This window comes from Petromyzon marinus, chromosome 42 (genome assembly GCF_048934315.1).
Source record: "Petromyzon marinus isolate PM22_M1 ecotype Great Lakes invasive population chromosome 42, UKy_Petmar_22M1.pri1.0, whole genome shotgun sequence".
NCBI lineage: Eukaryota > Metazoa > Chordata > Hyperoartia > Petromyzontiformes > Petromyzontidae > Petromyzon > Petromyzon marinus.
The window spans coordinates 6141625-6161658 of record NC_133708.1 but is presented as its reverse complement, the minus strand read 5'-3'; the positions used below and the strand labels follow the sequence as shown (position 1 = coordinate 6161658).

The 20034-nt window shown below is 49.8% G+C and overlaps 1 protein-coding gene across 5 annotated transcripts in view; it reads right to left on the bottom strand.

The window, feature by feature from the left end:
* The window catches only part of LOC116951119 (membrane-associated guanylate kinase, WW and PDZ domain-containing protein 2-like), a 76643-nt gene that overhangs the window by 38256 nt on the left and 18353 nt on the right, over positions 1 to 20034 (bottom strand). For 4 of the 5 annotated variants that reach the window (XR_004404122.2, XM_032969538.2, XM_032969534.2 and 1 more), the window contains exons 2-9: positions 10250 to 10366; positions 7800 to 7919; positions 6994 to 7224; positions 5771 to 6056; positions 5020 to 5099; positions 2127 to 2184; positions 1705 to 1766; positions 339 to 524 (exon numbers count right to left, since the gene is read on the bottom strand). Coding sequence is in view for 4 of the 5 variants with exons in the window: in XM_032969538.2 (XP_032825429.1) it covers positions 339 to 524; positions 1705 to 1766; positions 2127 to 2184; positions 5020 to 5099; positions 5771 to 6056; positions 6994 to 7224; positions 7800 to 7919; positions 10250 to 10366 (1140 nt within the window). In the remaining variant the exon portion in view is untranslated. The remainder of the gene's footprint in view (positions 1 to 338; positions 525 to 1704; positions 1767 to 2126; positions 2185 to 5019; positions 5100 to 5770; positions 6057 to 6993; positions 7225 to 7799; positions 7920 to 10249; positions 10367 to 20034) is intronic. The other variant, XM_032969535.2, reaches the window with a different exon arrangement.

Below are 20034 nucleotides of genomic sequence, written 5' to 3'. Positions count from 1 at the left end.
GGAGGCCAAGAAGCAATTCAGATATTCGTCACGGATGCGAGCCGAAACTGAACTCGGGTTGCCGGGTTAATAGGGAAGTGTTTTAAGGACTCCACCCTCAGGTCAAACATATACACACACACACATAGCATGAAAGAACACACACGAGGCAGCTCACACATGCGCACACACAGATACGCACGCACAAGAATAAGCAGACAGGCCGTACGCACACATACAGACGTGCACACACAGAGATGCATGCACAGACGCGCCCACAGACAGGCTGTACACGCACACACAAGGACACGATGCACGCACGCACGGACGCGCGCACACGCACGCACAGACACACGCACCGGTCTCCATGAGGCCCTCCGCGGCGGCGGGGCCGCCCGGGATGAGGCTCTTGATCTGCAGGAACTCCTCGGGCTCGTCGCCACCCACGATGGTGAAGCCGAAGCCGCGTTGACTTTTCTGCAGTCGCGAGCTCAGCGAGGAGCCGCGCAGCTCCGTGGGGTCGCGCGTAAAGAACGGCTTCCCTGCTGCGAGCGCGCACACGGTGGCACACGGTGGCACACGGTGGCACGCGGTGGCACACGCGCACTCATACATACACGCACGTATAAAGACAAAGATCCCCCCCGTGTAGCCTGAACAGACTGTCGGGGGGGGGGCATGTGTTTTTCGTGAGCACCTATGAAGGCCGGCACGGCACACAAGGACGTGGGTGGCCAGCACCATGTGCGTCTGCCATTGTCTCCCCAATGCTGATGTTTACACAATGCACAAGGTACCCATTTTAGATAACTGGGTGAGATAACTGCCACTGATGTTAGGCTTGGCCAGGAATTGAAATTGGGTCACCTGGATGATCAAGCAGTGTGCAAACCACTGTGCCACCAGTATTTGCCCTAATGACCGACGCCAATCATGGAGCTGAGTGAATCCTGGTCAGTATTGCAAGTCGGCATCTGATGACATGGAGCCCCCTCCGGCTCCATTAGTTGGGCTAGACCCACACACGCGGTCCCCTATTCATGCAACTTGCGGCATCAGACAACGGCGCAAACCCCAGGGACCCCGTTTTGCTCAGATCAAAAGACGTGGTCTGAACGCAGGCTGAGGTCACGGAGAGGCCACGTGGGTAATCGCCGTAGGCAGACAGGCGGTCTGATCTCCCCAAAACCCTCTGCCCGTGCCAAGCCACAGCAAGCCCTCGCTTGCTCCGTGACTGATGGGGTAATTGTGGAGAAAGTGGAGATGTTCCTGTACCTGGGCAGTCTGCTTATGACCAACTCCGGTTAGGCATCTCTTCATCAGCTGCATAATGCTGTGGCGGTTGTCTGGCCTATCGCTCCACACGAAGCCCTAGGTCTTCTCAGCCATAGTTAAGAAACGTGTAACCCTTTAAAGGAACATCTGTGCCAGTTTGAAACGTTCAGGATGGCCTTCCTACAATCCATCCTGGGTTTAACCAGGCTGGATTGTGGGAGCTCACAGATCCTTGAAAGAACTAATCATGATCCCATCAGCGAGCTCCTCCGGCAGGCGAGGCTGCGTTTGCTGGGTCACGTAGCCTGCATGTGCAGCCATCGAATACCCAAACACCTTCTGTTTTATGAATAAAGGGGGCTAAACGGGTGAGGCATGCATTTCTGCATATGTGCGTGTATATCTGTGCACGTGCATGTGTGTGTGCTTGTGCTGCGATGCCCTCCATACCTGGTTGAGGTTTCTTCGCCTCTGTCACGGGGTTCTCGTACTGCGTGCACTTGTTGATGTGGCTGTGGAGGGGGTGGCAGTGGCACAGTCAGTGAGGCCCAGGGCGTAAGTGGCATCCCCAGTGGTGCGTGATTTAAATATAAATTTTCAACATTGGGATGTTTGGCCAATACCAGTTACATTGTATGTGTTTTTAGTTATAGGAGAATACCGGAAAATTCGGAGAAAACATAGACAGACGTGGGGGAGAATATACACCCTCCACGCAGAAAAGTGCTCGAGTCGGGGTTCAAACCCAAGGGCTTCTTGCTGCGAGGTGCGAGTGTTACTCCTGTGACATGGGTACAGCAGCTGCTGTTGCTGCTTTGTGATCAGATTCTAAGACAGAAGGGTCGTGGTGGTGGTGAGGGTGCAGGGCTCACTCAACGTAGTAGACTCCGTATTCCGGGTCTTCGATCCTCTCCCAACCGTACGGCAGCTCTTGAGCCACACACGGACACAACACAAATCGTAGGCGCACATTAATATTTCAATTTGGCGCAGGTATTCATATAAAGGGCTCCACATTTCGTAAACACAGAGAAGAGGGAGCTTCATTGTGGCCGGGAAGAGACAAAGCTTCGTATGGAGCGATAGGGCAGACATTTTTCAGAAGGCGTTACACATCTGATGAAAAGATGCGCTCGACTGATATGACGTGAGACCTCCGCTGCCAAAAGAGAGTTGGTCATTAGCACACTACCCAAGTCCAGAAACATCTCCGCTCTCTCCAAAACTACCTGGTCCATCACTCATTGATTTGGTAATTGGCACAAAATACGCAGGAAGGTGCTTTGTTTACGTGGGGCTAATGGTAAGGCCCCATGTCTTAATAGTACACTCCAAGTTCAGCAGTAGCGTCTCCAACTCCTTCTCAGAGTGAGCAGCAATTATCAGATCATAAAACCTAAGCTGGTCGTGAGCACTCTGCCCAGAGAAAATAACTCCAAGCAAAGCCATCCCCCGTATAGCCTTTAACAGACTGTTGGAGCAAGTGCTGTTAGCGAGCAGCACCGATGAAGGCCGGCACTGTGGCACACGAGGGGGCGGGTGGGCCAGCACCACGCCCGACCGCCACCATCTACCTAGTGGCGATGTTTGCACATCGCACCAGGTACAGTAATACCCCGGTTTACGTCGGGGATGCATTCCTGAGAGTTGGGACGAATGTTGAAATGAGGTCAATTAAAAGCTATTTACAGGGTAGGTGGAGGCAAAGGCTGCGTTGACAGATACGAGAAAGGACGGACGATGCTGTCAGCGATGTAAGTGTGGATTGAGGCAACGCAAATCAGCTAGTGGTATTAAGTGACGACGTATTTGCAAAACGACGCATAGGGGAGGGACATAAATCTTGGCATTATTGTAATCAATTGAGGCCGAGTCGACCTAGGAGAGGTCCAGTACTGGTTCAGATAACAGTCACTGGCCTTGGCCGTGCACAGGAATCGAATTCGGTTCGTAGAGCAGTTAACCGCTGCGCCACCGCTCCCTGCTACCAATTCCCCACAATAACTCCATTCCCCCCCTCCACATCCACTCCACCATGACTCAACCAGACAGCGAGAGCAAAGGTTTTCGTTTTGTGGTGCTGATGAGAAGGCCTCACCTGTGCAGTGCAGTAGAACCACGCGGAGACGAGGAATTCTATAAGGGCTGTTGCCGTTTATTAACACACTGCTACACTCGACATCCTACGATCACACCAGTGTACGTGCACTCTCTCCCGGTCCTTTCTCCCGGACACTGAATACTATTTGGGTCCTACCCTCGGCTACCCTATGGGCTTTCTCACTCGTCTGCCCGGAGCGGGGGGTTCAGCCAACACCGCTCCGCGACGAGGAGGAAGAGAGACCCTCTGCAGCCAATCCAATTACCCTGGCTCCCTACAAAGACGTCATTCTTGACAGTCAACCCACTCGCACCTCCTTCCGCTCGACGCCTCATTGGTTACTCACAATACTCCTCGACACCTGCATGTGGCAATCTCCAGCCTGGGTTTCTTAATGCCTTATTTGAATGGGCAGCAATCACCGACAACGAGCATAAACAATACAATTTACCAGGAGGAAGCCATCCCTTGACTGTGCCCAGGTATCAATCAGCCTCCCATTAAATATCCGGACCAAATGTAAATTCCATTGGCACGGCCATGTAACGCGTAACGGACTCCGTGATGGGACAGAGCACATCTTTGGTGTACACCAGCTTAAAATGAGCACCTTGTGCCGGTTTTCAAAGTCAGCACCAGGAAGACAAAGGTACGAGTGCGTTGTTGGTCACTACCTGCGATGCGTCGTGCCAGCCTTAGTGGGTGCTCACGAGCAGGGGTTTCCCCAATAGTTCATGCGGTTAAAGAGGGTGTTTGTTGGCATCCGTGTGTGTAGTGCTCGCGAAGAGCACTTCCCGATTAGCATGGTTGGCTACGTACCGCGCAAAAGTGCAACATATATATCCATTGCCCAAACAGCCTGTTAGAGGCTATATGGAGGATTTGTGTTCGTTTGGGTGTAGTTATCGCACTGCACGACGAACCCAGCGACCTGGGTTAGGTTCCGAGCCACAGCAGACAGTGACAAGTGATATCTGAAACAGTTCCTGGGCCTCCCTTAGGTTAACTCAGCTGTAGATGACCACCAGGTGCGATGTGCATATGAATCATTTGGCAGGACCCCGGGGTCCCGCAAAAATCAGGTCAATTATTATTCTTTTTCAGTCCGCCCACTCGTGACCCCGACAGCAACGCGCCGCCCGCCCAGACTCGCGCCAACAAACGCCAGCAGGCGGCGATCAACACGATGGGCGCCACCCCACCGGCCAAACGCAAGCCCCGGGGGGCGTCGTCGCCGCGGTTGCGCGCGGCGACGACGCCCTCCGGTCAGCCGTCGATCCTCAGCTTCTTTGCCAAGGTGAGCCCGCCGCCCCCGCAGTGAATTTAACGTGTTTATGTAATTTTTCAACTTTTTACGAAACTTAGTGCCCCGAGTAGCTCTCGACGAGGCCAATCGATTGACGCTAGTTTTGTTGTTGTCGGTAAGGCAACAAGACTCGTGTCGCTACGCGGTTTTTCCCACCCCGGGGGCAGTGATGGGACCCCGGGGTCCCGCCAATTGCTTCATTTATAAGCATCGGGAAGACAAGAAGCCGGGTGTGGTGCTGGCCACCCACCTCTCGCACTCAGTTGTAGCCTATATGGGCACGAGTCTAACAACACTTGCCCCAACAGTGTGTTAAGGCTACACGGGGGATCTTTGCCTTTGCGAGTGCAGCCCTCACCATCCTCGGTGCAGTCCTCGGGGGCCTTGAGCTGGGTTTTGAGGCGAGGGTCGAGCCACGTGGTGGTCTTGGTGCTGTGGCTGTGGCGCGCACACGCACGTACGCAAACACACGCACGTACGCAAACACCCGCACGCACACGCACCCACACACTCCGTGGAGTTCCCCTGCGTCCACTTCACACTGTCACTTATAGACCAGTGGTTCTTAGCCTTCAATGCAGCCTTGCAACCTTTTGGTTCTCCATGGTAAAAACATTTATAACGTTAATAAAGACACAGAGGGGGTTTGATGGGACAAAGTAGTTGTGCTTACGTGCCCGTGCTTAATCTGTTGTTTCGATGATTCACCTCGTAAAAAAAATACGGCATGTCTCGCACCCCCAGAAAGGGCATCTCACACGCCCTGGGTGCGTGCACCCCAAGGTTAAGAACCACATCTATAGAGAATGACATGGACCCTAATATAGTCCCCCTGTCATAGGCACTGCAATAGACCCTACTATAGTGCCTGCTGTAGTTCCTGCCATAGATGCTGCTATCGACGATATAGACCCTGCTGTACTCCCTGCTGTAACCTATGCTGTACCCCCCCCCCCTGCTGTACTCTATGCTGTAGTCCCTGCTGTACCCCCTGATGTACCCCCTGCTGTACTCTATGCTGTAGTCCCTGCTGTACCCCCTGCTGTATTCTATGCTGTACTCCTGCTGTACCCCCTGCTGTAGTCCCTGCTATGCTCGAGGCTGCATACTCGATGTAGTAGACCGTGCCGTCCTCTGTCCGTGTCTTCTCCCAGTTGTCGGGCATGGGGCTGTCGTCATCCTCATCGTCGTCGTCCATCCCCGCGTTCACATGGTGCGCGGGGGGCAAGAGGGCCCCTTCGTCGAGCTCCCCTCCTCTCCTCCTGCTCCTCACGTCGTCACCTTCCTCCTCCTCCTCCTCTTCTTCCTCCTCGTCTGTGCCGCCCCGCGCATAGCACGCGTGGGTCGCGTGCGGAGGCTGCGGCTGCGATTGCTGCTCGTCGTGCTCGCTCGAGTCTGCAAAACAAAACACGGCAAAGCGTGCCCTCACGACGGAGCACTTCGCAGGGTTGACACCACATCCGGGAGGTAAACGCTTCTTCACGCGCACGACTTCATCGCCGGCATTCTCCGAACGTTTGCGTTGCCTGCGTGTTTATTTTACCTTGGCCACCCCTCTGCCACATAGCCTCGGACAATTGACACTCGGCTGTCGTGTGAAGCTGGGTGCTTTTGTTTGAAAGGCCTTATTATTGAGTCTCTTATCGTGTCGCAATATTCAGTGTCGAATAACTCATTAACTCTCTGCTCAAACGCAATTGGCCGTGGTGGTCATGTGATTCTCCGCGAAGATCACATGGCGCGGCATTAGTGGTCACGTGACTCGGCGCTGTGATCACAAGACGAGGCAGTGCTCACGTGGCTCGACACACCGTAACTCGTAATGGAATCATTACAAAGCTGATCATTGTTTTTTTACCCTTTTATCTGGCAACAAAACTGACGCCTTTTTTACAAGGAGTCATGTTTACATTGACCACAATACCTGCGGTCGGAACGCAAACAAAAAACAACAACTCTGATAATGTGTGTGGCACTGTCCTTGAAATTGATTGGTCCACACCCGAGACAGCTTTCTTTAGAGCCTCGTCTCACATGGTGTTGGACCAGAAGACGCCAAAAGGCGCACAACTCAAAGGCAATGCACCATCAGAGTATGAGAGCTCGGGGTAAGCATTTACACCATTGGAAACCTCATTTGCCAGTAACAAAATATGATAATTGGTCATATTTTGTTACTGGCAAATGAGGTTTCCAATGGCATTACAAAGCTTTTGTGAAGAATCACAACCTACCCCCGCCGCCAGTATTCCTATCCACCACAAACAACATCTCTACTGCTTGCGCACTGCCGGTTTTGCTGCTGCTACAGGCGGTGAGGAGCGGCGAGCACCTGTGAGCACGCTGGCCGTCTCACTGCTGTTGATGGGCGAGTGCGGGTGCTCGCGCGGGGTGCCCGGGCTCGCGCTGCCCGCGGCCCCTGTGCCCACAGGCTCCATGTTGCTCACAGACTTGCTGCGCCTGCGAGCGGTCAGGGAGCCCGGCCTCCACGTGGCCTCTGCGGGGCTCCCGGCGGGGTCCACGCCCGGCTCCTCCGGCGGCATCGGTGTCCCGTAGTAGTTCCCTGCGTGCAGTACACACGTACACACAGTCACACGGCCATACGTACACACGGTCACACACGGTGCCACACAGCCACAGCACGCGTACATACGACCACACAAAACCACACCACACGTACACATGGTTACACGTACACAGGGCTACACACAGCCACACGACACACACACACACGTACACACGTACACACGGCCACACACAGCCACACCACACGTACACATGGTCACATGTGCACAAGTCAACACACAGCCACACGACACATACACACGACACACACACACACGTACACACAGCCACACACAGCCACACCACACGTACACACGGCTACACACAGCCACACGACACATACACACGACACACACACACGTACAGCCACACACAGCCACACCACACGTACACACAGCCACACGTACACAAGGCCACACACAGCCACACCACACGTACACATGGTCACATGTGCACAAGTCAACACACAGCTACACGACACATACACACACGATTACACGGCCACAATTACACACAGCATGTGTGCGCACGTGTGTGTGTGTGTGTGCGAGTTAGACCATGGGCCCTGCGCACCCTCGTAGGTGCCGCTCTCGAGGAGCCTGCCCTGGGCCTCAAGCTGGCGGAACTCGTGCACCGAGATGAAGTCGTAGTCGAGACCCGGGGCCTCCCCGTCACGCGGCTCCCGCGTCGTACCTGCGCACAGCACACCGCCACCATCGCCACGGCAGCACGATCATCACAACACCCCGCTTTCCCAAGGCAGGAAACTCCGTACAAGCCACGTCCAGTGTGACGTGGCCGATCATGCCACCAAGCACAATAGGGGGTGTGGGTTTTTGGCACGTACATGTTTTTTTCTATCTACCTAGACTTTCCCTCTTCCACTCAAACAACGAGCTTAAAACCACTCGTTTTGGTCACGTCCCAAGAACAGCAGTTGCGAGAATACAGTAAAGACACTCTCTATCGGCGAGGGTTACGATGGTCTTTAAAACGCTCGTGAATGCAGAATTCTCGAATGCAGAAACCTGAATGTTTGGGTCTTTCGGTAAAGTCACTTTACCGAAAGACCCAAACAGTATGGATTCCTGCAGTCAAGAAAGCTTCAAATCAAGATTGCAGAAACCTTGTTCAACAGGAAAAATGGGGTTACGTTCCTGGTACGAGTGAAAATAGGGGGGGGGGGGGGGGAATGATGATGATGATGATGATAATGTACCGATGATGGAGGTGGTGGTGAGGAATTCAGGAGGATGACTCCTCGGGAGATGCAGGTGTTTGATATTATACTCAACTGAGAGGATGGTTTCAAATTAAAGCAATCATTGGAAAGATGTTCTAAATCATACCAAACATTAAACTAATTTTCAATGGTACAGTATATTTATTCAAGTAGTGGCATCCCAAACTTTCACAGTAGTACATCATTTTATGCTAATTCCAAGCTTTCACAGTAGTACATTTTATGCAAATTCCTTTGTCAAGGCGTTTTCTGTTTACCCCCTCACAGCTTAAAGGAGGCGACCTGCGCTTGGCTGTCTTCACTCCAACGCTGTCCTCTGGAAAGTCCGGTCCCTTCACCTGATGAAGGCCACTTGTGTTGTGGCCGAAACGTCGTGATTTTTGTCGTTTTATTTTTCATTTATTTTTTACTTTTACCTACGTGACCTTACCAAATAGGACCAAAGAGTATGGATACTTGCAGTCACGAAAGCTTCAAATCTAGAATTATACACAACTGTTATAATTTTAGCACTCTGGGGAGCGCTGGCTGCAACACTTTCCCCGATTGCGTTCGCTTTCCTTTCTATTGGACGTCACAGTCCACTCGTTTAAACCAAAATGTCGGCCTGCCACAGACGGACTCCCACCAGTATCTAGCTTCTTTGGTTCTTTCGGTAAAGTCACGTAGAATGAGAATAAAATAATAAAATTAAACAATAAAATTCTCACGACGTTTCGGCCACAACACAAGTAGCCGTCCTCAGGTGAAGAAACAGAACTGTCAAGCGCTGTCTTCTGGACAGTCCTGTTTCTTCACCTGAGGACGGCTACTTGTGTTGTGGCCGAAACGTCGTGAGAATTTTATTGTTTTATTTTATTTTATTCTCATTCTACGTGACTTTACCGAAAGAACCCAAAAAGATGAATCCTTGCAGTCACGAAAGCTTTAAATCAGTATCTAGCTTATCGAACAGTTTTACCTTTTAACTCAAGCGCATCACTTTCATCTACCTTTTCTCAGAAGACACACTTTCCTCTCTCGCTGGATGCTTGGGAACCACGATAGAGAGAAATTAACAACCAAATACACATTCAATAAAAAATGTGAGTTCAGAGCGGGATTACCGCGAGACCGAGCACAAAGTTGGCAGCCGAGGGTAGCGTGCCTAATCTTCCCAGAAAGTTTAAAATGTAACAACATTCTGCGCGCACCTCCCCGGTGTAGGTTGCCTGGCACTACGTACACAAGTGAATACTGGAGTCTGGAGGGTCGCAAATAGGGAATCAGTATGCATTTCGCAACTTGCGAATATGCGACAACTCGCGGATCCAAATCTACAAAATAAAACGACAACATGTTGCGTTTTCAATGGAAGAACCATGCGAGGTGGCTGCCAGCGTGGTAACGCAGGCTTTAAATTAAAGGCAAACGACGTTAATGATAATCTGCAATGCGTTAATTGGAGAGCGGTGCTGGGCAGCGGTATGGTGGAGGGTGTAGGGCCTGTGGTGCTGTAAGGGCAGTGGAGGGAGTGGACGGAGTCAAGGGCGGGTCCTTCCGTTGGCTGGGCACCGTTTATTTTAAATCGCCCAATCTGTGGGCCTTCCCTAACTGTGTGCGGTGGCAGCAAAGACGCGCGACTGCGTGGGCTGAGAGCCGTACACGAAGCCACCTCATCACAAACACGGGGGGGGGGGGGGGGGTGGTTCACTCACACAAACACGGGGAAGTGGGGGTACACACACACACACAATGGTCACAGAAATTGGTCATCCACAGTGGTGGGGATGAAGCTCACAGGGCACGGTGCGCAGGTAGAGGTTGTCGCGGATGGTCTGCTGCAGGTCGTGGTCCACCGAGCCCTTCTGGAAGCGCTGGTTCAGGTAAAGCTTCAGGTCTTTGTTGATGTCTTTCCCTGCAGGCACAAGCGAGCCACAATCAGCGCCGAGAGACGCCAATGGAGCCCTCCTGAAGTAAAACTCAGTTTTATATAAGTGGCATTCACACAAGGCCTCACAGTGCTTAACAGCAGATGTCCAGGAGAAACCCTTCACATTATCATTCCAATGAGCACCCCCCTCGGCAGTGGGAGCCACACTCACCTCACCTGTCCACGACTCCCTCTTCCCCACCTCCTCTCCCCACTGAGTCTAAAGACTCTTTTTTAGGAGAGTCCCGACACGTTTTTGCAATAGTGGGGCGATGTTGCTGTGTGCGATCCAACTCATCGGTAATACTGCCTGTGTGTTTCTTTTAGCTATGGGAGGAAACCGGAGCACCTTGTAGGAAACCTATGCAGAAAAGGGGAAGAACGTAATACAGTAAAACCTTGGATTGCGAGCATAATTCGTTCCGGAAACGTGTTTGTAATCCAAAGCACTCGTATATCAAAGCACTCGTATATCAGTTGTGATCACGTGACGCTCGGCAGACAAAGCGTGTATACGTACACTACTCGTATTGCAAGACCTTGCTCGTTTACCAAATCAATATTTATTAAAAAAATTTGCTCGTCTTGCAAAACACTCGCAGACCAAGTTACTCGCAATTCAAGGTTTTTACTGTAGGTACTCCAACACAGAAAGGCGCCCGAGTCAGTAATCAAGCCCAGTGACTTATCGCTCTGGGGCATGAGCGTTTTGACTACGCTACCTTGCTGGAAATTCACGGCGATGGCTGGGAATTTAACTCAAATCGTTGAGTTAATAGCACGCTGCACTTGCCACTGTGCCATTGCAATAGAGAGAGAAGCCATTTAGGCCACGAGCATTCACCTCGATGGGGATTAGGGTTTTTAAGGCGCCCGGCCCGGCAAGCCAGACTAGGACAATTCATTCGCCAATGCCACAGACAGCCAGGAAAGGCCCCACTCACACAATCCAGCTCCTTTACTGACGGGCACCAGGGAAACTACAGGGAGATTACAAAAGCAAGGGAATGCGGTGGAAACCTGGTCCACAGAAACGATAGGCACGAAGGTTGCCAAAATGATTGAGAACAGCAAATTGCCAAAAAAAATATTAACTTCAGTGAAGCAAAAGCCTTAAGAGAATTGAGAGCAAGTAAAGACATCTAAATTCTTGCTGCTGATAAGGGCGGATGGACTGTTGTGATGCCCCGTGAGGACTACGATAATAAAATCAAAGATTTACTCGATGAAGGTACCCACGTTAAAATTAAACGAGACCCAACCAGCACCTTGGAACGTAAAAAACGGCAATCATTGCCAAGTCATCAATTCCCAAGGAAGAGCAATACCTGATCAAAAACCAAGACTTCATGGGCTACCAAAAATTCGCAAACCTGATGTCCCATTAAGAGCCATAGTTAGTACAATAGGCTCTGCCACATACAAATTAGCACAATACGTAACGGAACAAATAAAGCCCTACATCGGTAAGACCTCTTCGTTCATCAAAAACTCTGAACATATCGTAAATATAATTAAAGAAATGGTAATATAACAGTGTTTGCTGAAAGAAAACGCATACTGACGCCTATCTCAATGCAGTCACACCATCACCCCGCACAGAAATCTGCTCTTATCAAGACGCTCATTCATCGGGCAAAGAAAGTGTCAGATGGTGACAGTCGGAGAAGTGGAATTCAACATGTTAAAGAAGCGCTGCAAATGAACGGTTACAATGATGCACAAATCAACATGGCATTGAATACCAAAACCAAATCAAATAACAAGAGTATTGAAACTGCCCAAGTAATTAAAACGATCAAAAGACCGTACATTGCAGGAGTAACTGATAAACTTTTGCCAGATGTTTGTAAAAACAAAATATCCAAGTCAGATTTGGCACGGTGCATAAAATACAGAAATTAATATCTGGTACGAAAGATGTATTACCGAAGCTATCAACAGAAGGTGTGTGCAGGATTAACTGCACGTGTGGTAAATGTTATGTTGGGCAAACAGGACGAATGATCAGCACGAGACGAAAAAAAAGAGAGAAATATTAAATTCTCCCAAATACAACTGTCAGCAGTAGCAGCACACGTGTGCCAACAAGGACAGTCAATTGCTTTTGATAATGTTGAAGTGTTGTGAAAACCTAGCTACTACTGGCCAAGACTAATTAGATAATCTATCGAAATTGAAATAAATCAAAATAACCTTAACCGTTCGGATAGCTACCGCCTTCGTGCTGCGTGGAAGCGAATCATCAAATAATACATTCTTTAAATGTGTAGCGACATAGTGGATGTCACTGGGTAATGCCGGCTCGAGCGTGTGATGTATTGCCATCGCGGACACCCCGTACATGTGGGTGTAGTACCCTAGAGGGGGATCGGTGAGCGCTGATAAAGAGCGCCGAGTGGCACCACGCTCGGCGTACAGTGCTGGCCATGAATGGGGTTAATGTAGAACATGGCACTCTGGTTGACCCTGGAAGACACGTGACGGGTAGAATCTACACAGGGGCCCCAAGTGGAGGCTAGGGGTGGTCACGTGTCGGGCGAGATCCTGCTAGAGGATTGGAGGTGGACGTGGCCAAGGGCGGGGCCAGCTACGACAAGTGAGGATATAAGCCGGGTCCCCAGAGGGACCGGGGTTCAGCGTTGCTGTTGTTATCCTGAAGAATCTACGTTTGACGTATGAGAAAAGTCACCAACACGTGGACCTGGACCCGAGCTGGGGTCGTGTCCGCTGTAGCTACTCCCAATGTAATTAGTGTAGTTAGCATGGTGGTCATGTAGCTAGTTACAGTGTAATTAGTGTAGTTAGCATGGTGGTCATGTAGCTAGTTACGGAGTAATTAGTGTAGTTAGCCTGGTGGTCATGTAGCTAGTTACAGTGTAATTAGTGTAGTTAGCCTGGTGGTCATGTAGCTAGTTACAGTGTAATTAGTGCAGTTAGCATGGTGGTCATGTAGCTACTCCCAGTGCAATAAGTGTAGTTAGCATGGTGGTCATGTAGCTAGTTATGGTGTAATTAGTGTAGTTAGCATGGTGGTCATGTAGCTAGTTACGGTGTAATTAGTGTAGTTAGCCTGGTGGTCACGTAGCTAGTTACGGTGTAATTAGAGTAGTTAGCCTGGTGGTCATGTAGCTAATTACGGTGTAATTAGTGTCGTTAGCCTGGTGGTCATGTAGCTAGTTACGATGTAATTAGTGTAGTTAGCCTGGTGGTCACGTAGCTAGTTATGGTGTAATTAGTGCAGTTAGCCTGGTGGTCATGTAGCTAGTTACGGTGTCATTAGTGCAGTTAGCCTGGTGGTCACGTAGCTAGTTACGGTGTAATTAGTGCAGTTAGCCTTGTGGTCATGTAGCTAGTTACGGTGCAATTAGTGTAGTTAGCATGGTGGTCATGTAGCTAGTTACGGTGTAATAAGTGTAGTTAGCATGGTGGTCATGTAGCTAGTTAAAGTGTAATTAGTGTAGATAGCATGGTGGTCATGTAGCTAGTTACGATATAATTAGTGTAGTTAGCCTGGTAGTCACGTAGCTAGTTACGGTGTAATTAGTGTAGATAGCCTGGTGGTCTTGTAGCTAGTTACGGTGTAATTAGTGTAGTTAGCCTGGTGGTCATGTTGCTAGTTACGGTGTAATTAGTGTAGTTAGCCTGGTGGTCACGTAGCTAGTTACGGTGTAGTGTAGTTAGCCTGGTGGTCATGTAGCTAGTTACGGTGTAATTAGTGTAGTTAGCCTGGTGGTTACGTAGCTAGTGACGGTGTAATTAGTGTAGATAGCCTGGTGGTCACGTAGCTAGTTACGGTGTAATTAGTGTAGTTAGCCTGGTGGTTACGTAGCTAGTTACGGTGTAATTAGTGTAGTTAGCCTGGTGGTTACGTAGCTAGTTACGGTGTAATTAGTGTAGTTAGCCTGGTGGTTACGTAGCTAGTTACAGAGTAACTAGTGTAGTTAGCCTGGTGGTTACGTAGCTAGTTACGGTGTAATAAGTGTAGTTAGCCTGGTGGTCACGTAGCTAGTTACGGTGTAATTAGTGTAGTTAGCCTGGTGGCCACGTAGCTAGTTACGGTGTAATTAGTGCAGTTAGCATGGTGGTCACGTAGCTAGTTACGGTGTAATTAGTGTAGTTAGCCTGGTGGTTACGTTGCTAGTTATGGTGTAATTAGTGTAGTTAGCAAGGTGGTCACGTAGCTAGTTACGGTGTAATTAGTGTAGTTAGCCTGGTGGTTACGTAGCTAGTTACGGTGTAATTAGTGTAGTTAGCCTGGTGGGTACGTAGCTAGTTACGGTGTAATTAGTGTAGTTAGCCTGGTGGTTATGTTGCTAGTTACGGTGTAATTAGTGTAGTTAGCCTGGTGGTTATGTAGCTAGTTACGGTGTAATTGGTGTAGATAGCCTGGTGGTCAGGTAGCTAGTTACGGTGTAATTAGTGTAGTTAGCCTGGTGGTCACGTAACTAGTTACGTTGTGATTAGTGTAGTTAGCCTGGTGGTCCACCACCATAGGTTGTTATCTGGTAAAGGGGCAATTACCCCATTGTGTTGGTGTTAATACATGTGTTGCCTCCAAAGAGTGCGTCTACGACTCAGTTGAATCCACTACAAATGAATGCCTACAAAGGGCAGCGTGCTTCAATAGGGATTACCATTGGTAGGGCTATCTTAATAAACACAATAGACAGGAAGGACAAGTTCAAAGGGCTCGCATAATGCATATGCATAATGTACGTTGACTCAGTAATCCCCCCTTCCCACATTGTGCAAGACGGCAGAAGCGTGGTCACCACATCTAAGCCTCTACATAAAGAACGAAACTGGTGGACTTCTCCACAAATCTGGCTGTCGCCTGATGAAGCTGGTTGTAATTACTGGCGAAACGTCTTACTCAGATTGTAAATGTTGTGGCTTGGCTCTCCAACAAACCGATGTGCTGTACTGGTGACGAATTGGCCACGTTCTGTTTACGTGACAACCCTTACTAGTTGGCTGCGTCAGGTGGTGGCGGGTTTTAACGGCACATTTATATATTTACACGATCGAACCCAAAAACCTTTATTGTGGATGATATTGGTCGCGAAAGCTTACGTGTCAAACTCTAACTATGCATTTCACACATGATAACAAAACAAGCCCACACAAATGCACTCCACAAATTATTACCATGCACGCTATTTCTATTTAACACAGTTGCTGAGCATAGGCCGAACGGAACAAAAACGTCCGCTGACCAGGAACAAACCGCACTATTAACGTTGCAACATCACGGGTCGGCGAGTTGGAACGAGCGGCACGCACACGTGCAGAGCAAGGCCCTGGAGGGACCAGGCTGTGTTGCCGGCAAGTGGCAGGGCTACATTCCACACACACAGACCCCACCTGTGAGAACAGCAGCAGCACTCGGCGGGTCGCGTGGTCGCCGTGGGTCTCACGGTAACGCGGTGACGCCGTCGTACTCCACATAGCAGGAACAACCCACACAGCACCACCCCCCCCTGCTCGCTCACCACATTCCTGTCTCTCAGTACACACATCCAGCTCGAGCAACAACCCCATCTCCGAATACACACTCCACTCAAAACACACCGTGCTCTTTCACCACATTCCTGTCTCATTACTCCACTCTCCAGACACCCCTCTCCTAACACACACCACGATATACACTCCCGTCTCCCAATACACACACCGCTCTAACCAACACCAATACCCACCATTCGCCACTAAGTGATCGTGACGTCACCACGGCGCCTGTGCCAGGCCAGGTGCACTTTTAGGCCACGTGAAGTGTCGAAGGCTCGCTGACGAGAGGTCTCGGGAAAGACCCAGGTGCCATGGGTTGGCTGACTGAGATGACTGGTAGATACCCCAGCTGTACCCCCCCCCCACTGTGCCAACTTGCTGCATTTTAGCCACCCGCGCTCCGCTCGTTGTTGTGAGTGTCGCTCCTCCGCCCTCCATTGTTGTTGGAGGGCGACTGCCTCCAACTGCCCAGTAGCGTCCTTCACGAGCCTCCTCCATAGAGGCCGATCTTGACACCGCTGATACCAGTTGTCGGCAAATCCACTCAGCTCCACATCCAAATTGGCTTTCTGTATCGACACAAGTATTGCTTCCCCCCTATGTTCCATTTGGAATTTATAAAAGCTACCATACTGCCTCTACTTGATTACTGTGACATCGTATAGAAATCAGCCCCCAGTACTGAAGAAGCTTGACCCAATTTATCACTCGGCCTTAGGATTTGCGTTGAACTGCCCATATAGGACCCACCACTGCGATCTCTACATTGGGTCAAACTTAACATCTCTTAATGATCGACGGCTTGTGCAACAGATATTATTTATTCACGATGTACTTACAAAAAAATCAGCAAACTACCTGCTGGATCTCCTCACTGTTTAGAAGAACAAATGTGACCTAAGGTCGTCGCTCATTTACCAGCTTCACATTCCCTATTGCCGTACAAATAGTGGATGAAGGGCCTTTTTTATTGATGCCCCCAGGTTCTGGAATGCTATCGCCAATAAACTGCAACTTGAATCGCTACCTGTGAGATCTTCACTCAAAACTGCTCTAGAGGAGTTGTACACCCCCCGCTGCCACTGCTATGCAGAGTGGCCTGAAATAATATGCATCTCTCCGGATGTCCGCTGCAAAGTATGATCTTGAGCTTTGATTATAGTGTGCTGATCTTTAAAGGTACATTGAAAATTTTTGATACTTCTGCTGATACCCCTGCTCTATGGAGTCACTCATGCTGCCAGCTATGGCTGCTAAAGGTGGATCGTACATGTTATGTATATCGTTTATTGTTAAATTTGAATCACAGTTCCTATGATCACTGTTACATTGTTTTTATAGTTTTATTTTGGTGATTTCGAAAACGTATGGTGAAGCCATGTTTGTTTGTTGAAGTGCGGAGTTAGCCTGATAACTTTAATCTAAATTGTCTTATGGTTGTTATTGTTTGACTTGCATCCCACTGTGATATTTGCACACAGCGTTGATATACGGTGCTTTTTTCTGGAAGATTCAGCTGTTTTTTCCTGGATGTTTCTGTTGCGCGTCGTCACTTTAAGATGTTCTTGGTTCATGTTTTTGTTTGCTGCGGTTGCACCCGAGTCAAGAGCCGCATGGCTCACAGGGCTATACCGAATAAATGAACTGAAACTCCCGAAACGCATCAGTCCATCTCTTCTTCAGCCGATGTCGTGCCCGTTTAGCCCCCTTCTACGCGGCCAAACAGAAGTTGCTTGGTCATGCGGTGGCTGGGCATGCGGGCTACAAGACCCAGCCAATGCAGCCTTGCCTGCAGGAGGAGCTCACTGATGGGAATGTGTACATATCCTTCAAGAATTTGTGAGCTGCTCACACAATCCAGCCTGGTTAAACCCAAGATGGATCGTAGGCATTCCAGCCTGAATGTTTATAACCAGCACAGATGTTCCATTAGAGGGGTCCACGTTTCACAAGCATAGAGAAGGGAAGGCATGACTGTGGCCGAGAAGACCCGAATCTTCGTGCTGAGCAACAGACCGGGTAGCTTCCACACAGCATTGTGCAGCCGATGAAAAGATAATGCCACCCGACTGATTCGGAGCAAGACCTCTGCTGTCAAACTGGAGCTGGTCATAAGCACACTGCCCAGGTATGGAAATCTCTCCACTCTATCCACAACTGCTCCATCAACAGCTGAGGGGGTGGAGTGTTTGAAGGCACAAAATACCCAGGCAGGTGCTTAGTTTTGGTGGGGCCGATGGTAAGACCCCACCTCTTAGGAGCACACTCCAGGTTCAGCAGGAGCGCTTCCAACTCCTCCTCTGAATGAGCAGCAATCACCACCAATCTAATCACACACCCCACGATTGAACAACATTCCTGTCTCTCAATACACATAAAGACAAAGACCCCATATACCTTAAGACAGTTGGAACAAATGTTAACAGTGAGCCACTATGAAAGCCGGCACGACTCACGGGGGTTGGGATGGCTAGCACCACGCCCGGCCGCCTTTTTCTCCCTGGTGATGATGTTTACACACCGCACCAGGTACTCATGTGAGGCTGAGTCGACCAAGGGAAGGTCCAGGACCAGTTCAGATAATCGTCACTGATGTTGGCCCATGAGCAGCAAACGAACCCGGGTCCCCAGGTTCATAACACAGCGCGCTAATCGCTACACCACCGCTCCCTAATATACACACAACACTACACACCACAACATATTGCAACTATGAACGTCGTTGTGGAAAACAATAAGCAACAAAATGAACGAGCAGAAAATTCACATAATCTGTCCCTCCACAAACGACCTTCTGGAAGTGCATAATTTCAGCAGCACTGAATCAGTGCAAGCCTGGACAGGTTTCGACATCTGTCTCATCAGCATGTCATGCGAGCTTGAACTGATGCTGGTGGTGAACTGTTGAAACCGGTCCAGAGTTGCTGGTATTGAAGCAATGCCGATGAAATGAGCTCCCAGAAGGCTGCTTAGCTAATAAAATGTGTAAAATACTTATATTGTTTACGTGGAGGGACAGATATGGGGAGGTGAATTGTCTGATGTAACCCAAGTCACTCTTGCAAAAGTGGTGATGTGTCAATGCATCTCAATGAGTCTGTATTTCATCTCCTGCTTAAATAAAGGATACAGCGACGCCCACGAATAACTCAGGTGGCCTACAATCCCTGTGTCCGCTTCCTCCCCCAACTCCCACCCCCCCTCCCTTCAGAACATTGGGAGCCAACCACGAAGATAATTTGTGACTGATAACATCACAGCAGCATCAGCAAGGTGGAGGCCTTTGCCATAGGACTCACCGAGAGAGGGACAAGGCAACCAGTTCTGCCGGGCCCACTCTATGGCTACCAAACCTAGCACCGATGGACTGGAGAAGTGCAGACCCCACGGCTCGGCCCAGATTTCGGTGCTGGGAGCCAGATACTAGCGGCACACTTGACAGCAATCACATGCCCACACGCACACGGTAGGAAAACCCCACACACTAACGAAACCACATTCTGTCGCAGTGAATACTGTCCCGTGGATATGAGAAAAGTCGACTTATTGCGACGAACTTGAGCACGCACATCCCCTTTAGCCAGTCCACTGCTGGATGAGGGCCTCCCCATGCCATGGTGCGGGTCATCAAAGGGGTTACTAGACCAGGCACCCCCCCCCCCCCCCCATGCTGCTCAGTGTGGGTTGACATAAGCGGGCAGCAGACAGCAGAGCATAGTACAGCACAACAATGGGTTTCTCTGCACTGCCCTCTGCCACCCACAACACAGCCCCAATGGCTTTGAACTCTGACTGCAACCTAAATGCCCAAGGGTCAGGTTGCCTGATGATCCAGCACTCACTGATTCACACTGTAACGACTGTAATAGTAGTGCTTCAGTTTAACACGAAGGCTTTCGCGACCAATATCATCCATAATAGAGGTGTTTGGGTTAGATCGCGTAAATATATAAATGTGTTGTTAAAACCCGCCAACACCCGACACAGCCAACTAGTAAGGGTTGTCACGTAAACAGAACGTGGCCAATTTGTCACTAGTACAGCACACCGGTGCGTTGGAGATCCAATAATTACAACGAGCTTCATCAGGCGACAGCCAGATCTGTAATTAAAACGATAAAAAAATACCGTACATTGTGGGAGTA